The 13,858-nt window shown below is 28.9% G+C and overlaps 1 protein-coding gene across 1 annotated transcript; it reads left to right on the top strand.

Annotated features, from left to right (window-relative positions):
- Positions 1–1,087: 1,087 nt before the first annotated feature.
- Positions 1,088–13,229, top strand: LOC107451673 (CREB-binding protein). Its single transcript, XM_016067840.4, has 4 exons — positions 1,088–1,302; positions 6,908–6,962; positions 9,088–9,914; positions 12,447–13,229. Exons 2-4 carry the CDS (start codon positions 6,935–6,937, stop codon positions 12,939–12,941), a joined length of 1,350 nt encoding a protein of 449 aa, XP_015923326.1. The 5' UTR covers positions 1,088–1,302; positions 6,908–6,934; the 3' UTR covers positions 12,942–13,229.
- Positions 13,230–13,858: the final 629 nt, after the last annotated feature.

Genomic DNA, 13,858 nt, shown 5'->3' with positions numbered 1-13,858 from the left:
AAAAAATTTAAAAATTAATATTAAATAAAATTGTGAATTTAAGAATTCGTCTATATAAGCCTAAATTTGAAGAACATTAAAACAGAATTTACAAGAAAAATTTTCTTTAATTAACCTCTTAAGAATGAACTGAAATACCTCAAATTCGAAAGTTAATTTCAGCAAGAAAAATTCTAACGTTAAATTTAGGTTAAGAACTTTGAAGAACAGGGAATTGCCTTCATTTACCTGTTTTCTTTGGGTAAACATAAACTTCAAAAAGAGAAAAAAAACCTAACGTTTCTAAAAATAATAAATTTTAACGAAAAAAAAAGTCTAATGAGAAGAATTCTAGAGAAATTTTTTTTCTCAATTAACTTCTTTATGTAACCATAATATTTAAAAATGAATCTAAAATGTTTAAAAATTAAAAATTTATAAACAAATTTTAGCAAGAAAAATCTGAATATAAAATTTAGGTTAAGAATTTTGAAGAACAAATAGCTTAAAACATTTCTGAGAATTACCTTCATTTACCTGTTTTCTTTGTGTGAATTGAAACTTGAAAAAAATAAACCCTAAATTTCCAAAAATAATAAATTTTTACGACAAAAATGTGGATGAAGAATTTTTACATAGTTCTATAGATTTAATAATCTTAAATATATTCTTGTGAAATTTTTTCTCTTGATTAACTTCTTTAGGTAACCGTAACCTTTGAAAACGAATAAAGAATATCAGAAATATATAGAATTATACCTTTAAGAATTCCTAAAGAATTCTTTCGTTTAGTTAACTTTTTTAAGTAACCATAGCTTTAAAAAACGAATAAAGAATGCGAAATAATTAAAAATTTATAAGCAAATTTTAGGAAATAAAGTTCAAATGTAGAATTTGCATACGTAGAATTCTAACCTGATCAGTCATCTAAAGAATTCCTAAAAAATTACTTTCATTTAATTAACTTCTTTAGGTAAACATAACCTTCAAAAGAAAACTTAACTTTATAAACAGGAAGAAAAAAACACGATTTCAGTGAAAGCTACCTTTCTACGATAGATCTAGATGTCTCGAAGTTGCTTCCTTGTCAAATGGACAGATTACCTGTCATATGGTACTGACCTGAATTCCTTGGGGTAGACCTTGATCACAAGGTCATTTCTTAAATGACCAACAAGGAAGTCCACACCCCAATGTAGAGTCATCGGAACCGGTTAATATGCAATTATAACATATTTTTGTTTGTTTTCTCATTGACCAAAGTAATTGTGGCTAGCGAAGGATTAGGTTCAACATATTTGGAATACCACTTTCGATACTAAGGTATGTATTTATTTTCTTTTTAATCAGTTAATACTTTAAGTTTTTGTTATATTTTTAGTTAATACTTTTAGTATTTTATCTTTTAAATCAAATGATAAACATTTTTACGATTGTTTTTCATTTAGTTAAATAAATTTTTATGACCTTTTCCTTTGTTTACATTTTTTAATTTAAATATTATCACAGAACTTTGTTTCACAAATGTAACATTATTTTCATTATAAATATGTCTTTAACAAGTATGCAGTTAATATATTATATGGGTTAAATAGACAATATGTAAAAAGTCATATCATATGTATTTCAAAATCATGTTTAAACTACATGAAAAATTTTGTACTATTAGGTATCATTTCTGTTTTAAATATTCAAAGTTGCTTCATTACAGATATTATTATAAATTTTAAAATTATTAATGTATTATAATGGGAAAAGTTTATCTTTATTTCTGAAATAATCCAAAAAGAAAACCAGATTTCCTACCATTTCTTACATTTTAAGTTTTTTATGTATGGCAAAAAGGATCCTTTATATTTTTCTTTGGCTATAAAGGAACTAAGTTATTCTGCCTTTAACATAAAAGCGTCAATAAATGATGATGGTGATTATAAAAAATTGAAAAATTAAGATGGAATGAAAATTAATTTAAGACATTAAAATATAAGAAAACACATGGATTTAATTCTAATTTATAAAACATGGAGGCGAATTATGAGTATTTCCCTTTATTTCTCCGAATTAGTCTACTTATTATTTGTGAGACTAAATAATTATATCCAATACAGTGGGGAGAAAGCCCTAAAATGCTTAAATCAAATCTATGCTTCACAAGAAGTTACAAATAAATTGTCAACCATTTCGAAGGTCGACAACAGTATACTTGCTACCCTTTTCATCAGTCCATGGTAAATTATTTTATCACTTACTATTTTATCACTTCAATATAACAAAAAAAGAATAACAAATTTTAAGTCCTCTAATAAGTTGACGATGGTAAACAAACTTATCATAGGAAAAAAAAATGTGAAAATTAAATAATTTAATTAATTATCTGAACTATTTAATTGAAAAGATGTCAACTGTTCCGGATTCTACAAAATATTTCAATCAGCGGTAGAGAACCATAAACTTAAATTTGTAGGTTTTCGCTAAATTTTACCAACCTTTTAAATGGCTCAGCAGGAAATAACTACAGCGAAGAGGTGTTTCATATAAGCTTTCGAATAATTTAAAAGTAATGGAGGTCGAAAACCGTATAAATCAAATTTTCCAAACCAAGAATTATACATTTTTTAAAAAGAAATTTAATTCACAGCTCCTCATGCTACATAAAGTATAACATGAGGCTTACAGATGTAAGTGGGTAAAGTACAATTGTAAGTTAAAAAAAAAAAACAGACAAAATTAAAAGTTTAAGTTGTAAACTAAATTGCGTAAAATATTTAGGTTTTCAGTACATTCAACAAACCAGGACAAAACATGTGTTCAAGAAATACCCGAGTATTTCAGTTCCTTTTTTTTTAAGCTTTCTCTTTGACTTAAATATAAATTACAATAATATATAACGTGTTCTATAGTTTCAACATCCTGACCACAAGAACATGATACATTGAAACATAAATTTTTTCTACCACTCGAAATATTTATCCGTTATCTTGAGCAAGTTGGCATCTCTGTACCTGACTTTTACTTCCGCATGCCCTTAAAAACAAATTATATATATTTGCTTAAAAGGATTATATGTTGTTGGTGTTAAATTATTTTATTAATTTAAATTTATAAAACCAAAATTAGAAATATGAATTTTCCTACCACTTTATCCTCTATCGCCAATAGCGGGATAAGTTGGCCGTTGTGTGTTAACCCCTTCCTTCTCGCTCCCGTGAAAATGACGGGGTGAGGTTTTGCCCTCTAGTTCTCGCTCCCGTGATATTTCCGGGTTGGAGTGTTCAGTAGTAACGCGCCAATAAGAATAAAACTAATCCATTTCTTTTGCCTGGAAAACATTTTATTTCTCATTTTACTCACCGGATGGCAGTACAAAGATATTTTAAAGGTAATTGTAGATAGTTAGTTTATTTTAAACTAGATGTCAGCACTAATCAGGAATACAGGGATAAAAAAATAAGCACTTTTACGACCATTTTCTTGGAAATTAACCGATCGTTCCTTATAGGTCATCGCCAAGGACGTGCTTAGGGTTTTAGTGGCCCTGGGCGAAACATAAAGAGATTTTATCATGGTTAACAAAAATCATGCCTTGTTTAACAAAATATATCTTAAAAATTAGATTTTTTTTTTGCTTCAATCAAAGCTTTTTAAAAAAATTTTTTTCGCGTTTATTGATGAAAAGTTTGTCAAAATGCATGAATAATACTCAATTTAAATATTAATATTGAAATTCTTAATACCACTAATAATAAAAAGGCTTATATTATTATTTAATTATTGCAAATTAATTACTAAATAAATGAAGTGAGTTATTCTTTTTCTTAACCAAACTAAAAACATTAATGAGTTGCAGACTGAGAACTAACTTGTCGAATAAAAAGTAAATTAATTTAGACAAGAAAAAAATTTATTTTCCAAAATTAATAATTCTTGGCAGAACAAGTCTTTATTCTTTATTTACAAGTAGATATCTTAATTGTATATTTAATAAGTTTTAAAATGACTTGTATTGTAATTGATGTGTATAAAATTAAATGGGTATAATTTAAATGCGTTTATTGATAATGAAATAGCAAATTATTTTGCATACTACAATGAGCACATTCAAATCTTAAAATTATATGAAATAAATATTGAAAAATTATAATATTTTAATTTAAAAGCTGCTTTCTTATCTACTTTTGAACTCTTGAAAGATAACATTTCGTCTCTTCAGATATTAACTTATTTCTTGATTCTATAAGCAGGAACCTATCAAGACAAATTCAGGCCCAAGGCCCACCAAATTCTCCGGGCCCCTTACAAAATGTTTTTACATTAAATTACTGAAGAGTAGTCCTAACAATGAAAAAGAATCTAATGAATTGCATGATTCAAGAGAATAATTCTAAGAAATTTTGAAAGCAGACAATTGAAGATTATTTTTCTAAGATAAAGTTTACTTATCTATAAATTAAAGCAAAATATAAAACAACAAAACAATGTTATGTCAAAATAGAAATAGTTTGGTGGCCACAAACGATTGAAATCAGTGATTTTTGCTAAAAGTCACGGATTAGCTGAATTATTTTTTTTATTTAACTTAAACGAACACAAAGCTAGCCCAGCTTTCATTAGATGTTTTACTAATTTTTGAGGTCCCTCAGAAATTGTGGGCCCTAAGCCCATGCCTATTGTTCCTAGGCGATAATCAGGGCCTGTCTATTAATAAAACATTTATTATCAATACGTTTTGATATCAAAAGTTCATTATTGCTGCCTTAAGCCATATTATCAGCATTTGAATTATTTAGAAGAAGTGGTAAGTAAAAACCTTATAAATCGGCCCCATAATATTATTTTACCCTGAATCAAGAAAACATTAAAGGACTGCCACTCGAAAATATTTATCCGCTGTACAGAGAAAGTTGACATCTCTGTTAATATCACAGGATTGCCCTACGTAACTTTAAATACAAAAAGTGGTGATAAATAAAATTCAAAATTTTATTACTAGAGGTTGAATTAGCAACTTCTACAAAAATATATCAATTTTTTCAGTTTACTATTGAATGTGAGTGCAAGGAATGTTTTTACTTTAAGAATGAATAATTTGAAATGTTAGTCCTAGTGGTAGTTACGACCACTTTTAACTATTACAGTCGCCTGTGACATCATTGATATCATGACCAGTCTTCTGTCTCTCCTTTGATAAATTAGCTTAAATCATTTCTATGTAGAAAGGAGTGGCAAATTTCTGAGACTACAGAAATTTCATATTAGTTGGAGGGTACGTAATGCATTCCCAAGTGTGCAAAATATCTTGATCAGTAAATAAACAGTAAATTCAATCGGAAAAATCATGTAAAATCAATTATCAATAGCACAAGCAGCCTGTTCCAAACTACAAGTTCTTCTTCAAAACTCTAAAATGGAACTCAGAATTAAATGCTTACTCTACATCTTAATGATCCGTTCCATTCCAACTTACGCATCTCCGGCCTGATGCAACATCTCTCCGTCATTCCAAGAGAAACTCAAAATTTGTCCGAAAATACTACGAAAAATAACCCAAGCAAGATGTTTTATCCGAGATAAAGACATACATCGTGATCTCAAAATTGATTTTTTTACGCCATCATATTGCAAAGCTAAATTGCAATTTTTTTAAAAAAAAACCCATAAATTTTGATACAGCAGGATTTAATGAAATTTTTACTTTTGAAAACTTTTGAGAATACATAAACCTCAGACAGATTATTCTCTTATTGGCCTTTTATTTTCAGTAATTTTGCAATAGAGATCTAAATAAAAAGTAAAATGATGGATTATTGGTTGGATCTAAATATAGTTACAAATTCCAAAAAGTTTTTTTAAAAAAAATGTTTAATAACAGTCAAGGAATCCTTTCCCACGGAACACCATATGGAAACCGCTGCCATAGATTACCTAAATGCTGGCAAGCAGCAAAATTTATCACTATATTTTTGAAAATCGATTTTTCGATCAATTTCCGACTGAAACAAACTAACAGACGCAACACTGAAAGTAATAAAATAAATCAAAAATTTTGAAAAAATCCATTTTTAAAGCGGATTTAAATCTTTTCAAATTATTTATATATGAATGATGCTTAGCACTTTTTAACTTTTCATTTTAAACGATATTTTAGTTGCTGACAGTATTTCGCAAAAACTTCCATTAATCATACATTGCCAACATCTGAACTTTTTGAGAAGTTTGAGGAGCATTTTTCCAAAATAAAGGAAGGAAGCTCCAAAAAAAAATTCCATGTCATATAACAAAAAAAAAAGAATCAATAAGTTGTTTGAGACATTTTAATGACATATGAATTTAATGACCGATTAATGGTCATGAAATGACCTTAAGGTCGATATAGGTGTATTTTAGATTTTCGATCTAAAGTAAGTAAAGGTCTAAGTGTCAACAAGTAATACAATTGGTTATTTCAACTATAAACTACTGCTGTTTTTAAAAAGAGCAAATAGAATCAAATCGGAAATAATTTTAACCTAATAATACTGCTTGAAGTAACTTTTTCAACAATTTTTATTTTAATTAATGTTAAGGTCTAATGCATTTTAATTTGTAATTAAGAAGTGAACATAATTCCAACTAATTAAAATGAACTGTGACAAGTGAATTTTAAATAAAAAATAATTTGTAGGCGACTATAGCATATGCGTTCAGTACAGTATATTATATTGTGTGTAGATTATGGTAGTCAAAACAATTTTAAAATAAATTTATTAAATTATGAATGAAATATCAAGGGATTGAATTTTATACCACCTTAAATGTAAAAATAAATCCGTCTTGAAAACTGGGTGAGTTGCCAGATGTCAGCATTATCAAATCACGTGAATTCATCTTAAACAATTTTTATGTTTTCTGAGTATTAATTGGGTACTAATTATTGTTATTGTTATTACAGTGGTGTCTGTGAAGATTTCTAGTTGCAATGCAGCTGCTAACTGGTTTTATAATAGGTAAGTTGAGTTAAAGCTATTCTACAGTTAATTAAATAAGCATTTTTGGAATTTTTAAAACATGAAGTTTACAATAAAGTATTAATTTTACTGAAGTTATTTACGATTTTGCACTCTTATATATGCACTCATTTTTAAAACTTGTGTGTTGTACGTTGTACCAAGTATAATAATGAACTCTTTGAATAACTTTTGATCTAATGATCAGATTTTCACGTACTGCTGCTCCAGTTTAATGTGTGGTTGGAGGACCTTACTTTTATGCTAATTAATAAGTGCAGACAATAGTTTAAGTTAGAAAATCAGACACAAAAACACACTTTCTTTTAATAAAAACATTTCTTTTTTCGAATGATTCGGATTCTTGATCCTCAAACTAGGGGAGGTAAAATATGGTCCCAATAGTTTAGTCAAGAGAGCGGGTGGAAGTTTAGACCCCTAAATAATTTTACTTTTTGCATATGTCGCCATAACTCGGAAAACTTTTAAAATGTTTCGAAGCATTTTAACATATAATTATACAATACGTATGTCCAAAGATAATTCTTTGCAAAAAGGATTTTCAATAATAATAATTATTGTTTTTTTTTTTAAAAAAAAAAATTGAATTGTAAAGTATACTAATTCCAACATAATTTTAAAGAGCGTAATTTTATATGGTAAAACATAAATTTTGAACGAAGATATGAAATCCTAAAAAAGTCGTATATTTTTTGACCTATTCAACTTTTATTGAGCAATTCAATTGTGCCATTAAAGTTATATTGTAAAATCTGAGTGACAAGTGATTCTGAATGCAATTGTTTTTCTTACAAATGTATGCACGTATTACAATTTGTAAAATTAAAATGATTTAAAAGAAAATATCCAATACAATAATTGCCGTAGATGATTGAGTATTTATAATTTAATAACATTAATAAGTTTATACAGAGTGTATTTTATAGTTTGTCTATATAAAGAGCCCCCTAGCTATTCGTCTAGAGCAGTGGCGGTAACTATTGTTACGAGGTTCAACTATTTTAAGTAGGTCTGTTAAGTGGTTAAATACAGGTTTTGGCTCGGGTCGAGTCTGAGAAAGGGAATCAGGAATGCGTTATTTCTTGTTTCCATAGCAGCGTACGGCCTTAGACTTTGTGGCGAGGGGAGTTCATTCCATGGACGAACTATAATGAATGGGTGTTCTTGCAGGAATACATAATTTTAGAATCTTTACCAGAGCTTAACCAAATTTTGCGTACCATCTTTCTTGATAGACGACTCTTTATTTTTAAAAAAGAAAAAAGTGGTAGCACGAGTGTTTCATCTTTAAATGTTTCTGCAGAAACATGGCAGTTCTGCTTACTAAAATATATTATTAATATAAAAATTTATATTTGGATCTGAAGTGTCGAACAATGCTTTTTTAAAGCTTGAAAAAGGTGTAGTATTGTTTTTTTTTTTTTAAATTTTTAATCTCGGTGTATTTCATATCTAGAACCTTTGATAACTGGGAATTATTGGTTTAAGTAAAAAATAGATATACACATTATGGATGGCAAATAAATTTTTAAACAAACAGGAAAAAATAAATACGTTATCGAAATACCACGAAATATTATTGAGGGATACGGGATTAAAAACACCGAAACCAGTTTGATTTCAGGAGAAAAAAATAACTTACCGGTGTTTCATTATGCAACTTTTTGGCTCCCCTTCTTTTCTTCTGATTATTTAACAGGTTTTGTTATTTTTAATCTCGACTTCTTCGTTAATTATTAGTTAAGTTTTGGTGGCGTACATTTGGTACTTCGTATATTTAAACTATACCATTTCAATATATATCATAATAATATTATAATTATCGTTGTACCATTTTCAATTAAATTTTACTATGAAATTATGGAACTTCGTGGATTGTGGAAATTTACGTACTCATACTAGAATTCAAAAATGTTTTTTACTTCGCACATTTCAATTATACCATTTAAATGCATACCATAATCATATTATAATGACCGTTGTAATATTTTCAATTACATTTTACTATTATAGTTTTTTCTGAATTTCTTCATTTGCTTATGATTCATTATACTAACGAAAATTACAAGATCTCTTTAATGTAAAAATTATTTTCTTGTTTCAGTTCTTGCCTGCATTTCTTTTGGTAAATGTCAATTTGTAAGAACATATCCTCGTTCTGCGTTCGAAAATGTTGGATTAGGTGAAGCACCACGTGGTGTTTACATTCCACAAGATTCCTTTTTGAATGCTCTTCGCAATCCATCCTACAGAGCACCCGTGTCACCCATAAACTATGGATACAATGTGCCACAGCAACCATTTTCAGTTCAGGCAGCACCAGCAACAACAACCACTCAACATAATGCACTGCCAACAAGCACGGACATGCAAGAGATGGAACCGAATAATGAAGATCGAGGACCGCGCAGAAGAAAAATACATAGGAGAAGAAGAATTTTCAACGAGCAAATCGGATCCCCCCAGATTTATTCACCTTCAGAGTTTCAAAACATTCCATTAGGTGAAGTTCCCGCTGGTGTCTACATTCCACCAGATTCTCTTCTAAACGCCTTACGTACTTCTCGTTCTAGAGTATCATACCAAGGGCCCGAAATGAGATCTAATGTGAACGGCAATTTTGGATTGACAGGAAATCAAGGACCAGTGAATGAGCAGCGACAACAAATGAATCCTGTTCTTCAATCAGCTGCTCCTAGTATTCAATATGTGGCTCCATCAGCAGATCTTGATGACGGAGATTACGGTAGGAGGCAACCTTCACCTTCAAGGAGACAGCAACAGACCCAAGGAAGGCGGATGCCATCAGTCCGACCGCCTTCATTGGTACTTGATCCCTCAATGGAATATCCTGCAGATAAACCCCGCGAAGAAATGCAGTCATTGCCTCGAACAGTGGAAGAATACTATGATTTGGAAGGAAACAAAATGGTATGTAATTTTCATTGAATGAATTATTAAGTAAAAATTACTTTTTATAATCCTTAAACACACTGTTTTATAGGTGGACAACCAATCTTTAAATTATAAAAAGTAAAACTCGACAGTTTCCTTCCTGTTATGGAAAACTGCCGACTTCTACGCTTTGTATTTTACTATTTTTGCATTTTTGTATTTTGTATTATTTTTGTACTTAATTTTAATGAGCTTCTAAAATTATTAATATTTCATGATTAGCATGACTGCCATGCAGCCATTAAGTAATCGTTCGTATTGTAAAAAAATATGTATAAAAAAATATTTGATTACTTATTGTGATGACAAATAAAAAAATTCGTAGATTTTCGGTAGGTTGGAGGTCCTAATAAAAATAAATTAGTTGTTAGAAGATAGTAACAGTATACTATTATATCCCTGGGAAAAACATGATATTTTGTACATTAAAAAAGTTATACATATGGTTGATTCTTCGGATATTATGATTCAAGAGTATAAAATTGGATTTAGGAAGTGCTTTTTAAAAAAAACGCCAATACTAAATGTTAATAATATTAATTTGCATAATATTGATTATCATTAAATAACAAGAAAGAAAATGAAAAATTTCTTTAATGGGAGCATTTGAAAACTTTTTCTTCAAATTTAAAATCTTTTTTAAATAGTGAGATTTCTGCTTTAAGTGTTAAATTGTTTCTTTAAGTCCGAAGTTTCTTCTTCAAACGAGAAATTTTTTCTTCAAGTCTGAAATTTTCTATTCAAATGTTTAATATTTTCTTCAAGTCTGATATTTTTCCTTGAATTCTGAAATTTTTCTTTCACGTTTGAGATATTTTCTTCAATTCTAAGTTTTTTTTCAAGTCAGAAATTTTTTCTCCAAGTTCAAAATTTTTTCTTTAATTCTGAAATTTTTCTTCAGGTGTGAAATTTTTCTTCATCAAATCTGAAATCTCTTCTAAGTCAGTCATTTTTTATTGAGTGTGAAATGTTTCCTTTACGTCTGAGATTTTTCAAGTTCGAAATTGATTCCTTAAATCTGAGATTTTTTCTTCAAGTGTAAAATTTAATTTTGAGAAACTTTCTTCAAGTCTGGAATTTTATTTTGGATATTTTCTTAAAGTTAGATAACTTTTTCTTCACGTCTGAGATTTTTCTTCAAGTCTGAGATCTTTCTTGAACTCTCTTAAGTTTTTTTAAATTTTTTTGAGAAAAATTCAGGTCTGAAATATTTTTTAGTCTCATATTTTTTCTTCAAATTTGAAATTTTTCCCTTAAATTGAATTTTTTTTTTAAAATATGAAATTTTTTTCTACAAGTGTTAAACTTTTTCTTTAAGTTTAAAATTTTTTTTTGAATGGTGAAATCTTGTGTTTAAGATTTTTTTCATAAGTCGGACATTTTTTCTTTAAGTGTGAAATTTTTTTTTCAAGTCAGATTTTTTTTCATATTTGAAATATTTTCTTTGAGTGTGTAAATTTTCTCTCCATACGTGAATTTTTTCTGAAAATGTTTGCCACATGATTGGGTCCGTGATGAAAAACGATTAACCCTTAAGCCAATAATGATGTTCTTTTTTAAAAACAAGTTCATCCTTAAAAAAAAAATGAATTGGTCATTTTGATTTATTATTATTTCAGGTTTTCTACCGGTCACGAAAATTTTCGTGACCTCTATTCCAAATTCGATGATTTTACAAGGGTTTTTCAGCTAACTAATTTTCAAGATACAATTTATCCAACAAATCTGATGTTGGGGAATAAAGAATTGGTTTTTAAAAACTGATATACTACAAAAGATTTTTTTTGAGACGGTAGACACTCTGTAATTAGTTGAAACTGATGTCTTTTGGTGAAACAGTAGATTTATGTTCGTCACTTTATTTTAATAACATAAATAATTGATATACCAAAAATTGATCTTAATTCGTGCAACTGCTATTGTGGTAGCCAATCACAGGAAGCATTCCCTCAGTCTAAGTATAAATGTTCAGACAATTTTTTTAAATACACTTTTTCAGCATTATATGATCAGTGTGGCCCAAAGAGAGGCATTAAAGAAACAAATTAAGATTAGGAATTTTTTGTCATTGCAGAGCTACCATAGCTACTACACTTTTTGAAAAAATATTTTATTGAATGTCAGACAGTTAAAAATGAAAGCCTTTAGAATTTTCTAACATTTTAAGAGCCTTACTGTGAGAGAACTTGGAGCAGAGTGGCGCTTCATATGCTTCTTTTGAATTACTGTTATGTAGTGGTGCGAAAAATAACTTTAAATCAAATTTAAAAAACAAAGAATCTTACAATAAAACACGAACTTAGATGCCACTAGATGAAATTTTCTCCAAAAGTGTAGAAAGTTAGAAGAATTGTAAATTTTGAGAAAAAAAAATTCAAAATAAGTTTGAAACATAAATTCCCACATGTCTTAGATTATTGGTGAAATGCTTCATCTAAAGTATTAACTAAACAAAAAATAACAAAAGAATATCTTGACAATTAATGACCTTTTTTAATATGATTACAGCAAGATTCCAGTGCGACTAGGCAACAAAGACGGAAACCATCTCAACGAAGAAGAACACAAACCAGAGCGAAACCAGACTATATAGAACCGGTGTACCCACCCAGAACGTATTCACCATCAGTGTTTCAGAACATAGGATTCGGTGAAGCACCCCCTGGTGTTCACATACCAAGTGACTCTCTTCTAAACACATTAAGAGACCAGAGTCCACGAAGACAGACACCACGAGCATACGAACCACAAGAATCTTACGATACGAGAGCTTCGGAAGACAGGACAGAAGCAAGAGAAGAACACATGCAAGAGGTTGCACCACAGCACAATGCCCAGGCAAGAAGAAATGCTTCGCGACAAAGATCGCGCCAGAGCCAACCGTCTGATGTAACAGAAAATCGAGAATATGGTTCCAGAAGCAGGCAACAAGAGCCAGTACTGAGTTTTCGAGAATCTAGTCAACAAAGGCAAAGGTCACATAGAAGGAATGCTGATAACTGAAGATATCTAAGTGAAGAATAACAATGTTCATTGATTGAACTGTTCATAAATGATCAAGCGCTATGTTAATAGATGAAATATGGAATTTCCTTTTACGCGTAGAATTAAAGAGTGTTGCATCATGACGTGGAAGATTCAAGCAGTTGGACATTGGAGTATTTATGAAATGTAGTAAAAATAGTTCTAACGAGGCCAAATGTATGACTCACTCATGCAATTTTTATTATGTTGTTTATTTTTTTGTACTGATAAATGTCTTTTGTATAAAATAAATGTCTTTTTTAGTAATTTTCTTTTATTTCTTTTCCCAATATTACACAAATATGTTTATTTTGAATAATTTTATTTATCAATGTATACGTTTTTTTAATATGATATAGCTCTGTTTAAAGAGGACTAATCATGGATTCAGAAACCGTTTATTCGTATAGATAATATACGTGTTGGTTATGGAAGATTACAGAAACTGCTTTTAGCATTTCATTCAAAGTTTTTGTTTAAAAAAAATTACCCATTTCAATCGTATTTTAACTACAATTTCAATACCTAACACAGCTGGACAGTTCTCTTTAGTTAAGAATTTAACACGAATTTTATGATTTCAAGTTTTAATATCATCATCAGACTCCAGTGTTTAGTTCTATTATTTTTTCTAACGCTCTAATTATAAGTAAAAATATATTTGGTAGTTTTTACTTACAAAAAAGAGTCGAATAGATACTAAGAAAAATCTGTTAGACTATCGGAATTATATGTGTAATAAAATATTAAATTCCAAAAAGGAGTTTGAATATTTTTTTAAAAATTTATATTCAAAAATTTATCATTAATTGATTTTGCAAACTAAAGAATAGCTGTTTCTCTTAGAAATAAATAATTAAAAATAGTGCAAATTTGAAAAACTATTGTTTGAAAGT

Source organism: Parasteatoda tepidariorum, chromosome 4, assembly GCF_043381705.1.
Source record: "Parasteatoda tepidariorum isolate YZ-2023 chromosome 4, CAS_Ptep_4.0, whole genome shotgun sequence".
NCBI lineage: Eukaryota > Metazoa > Arthropoda > Arachnida > Araneae > Theridiidae > Parasteatoda > Parasteatoda tepidariorum.
Note: the sequence above shows the minus strand (reverse complement) of the source record. Positions and strands in the feature narration are given on the sequence as shown.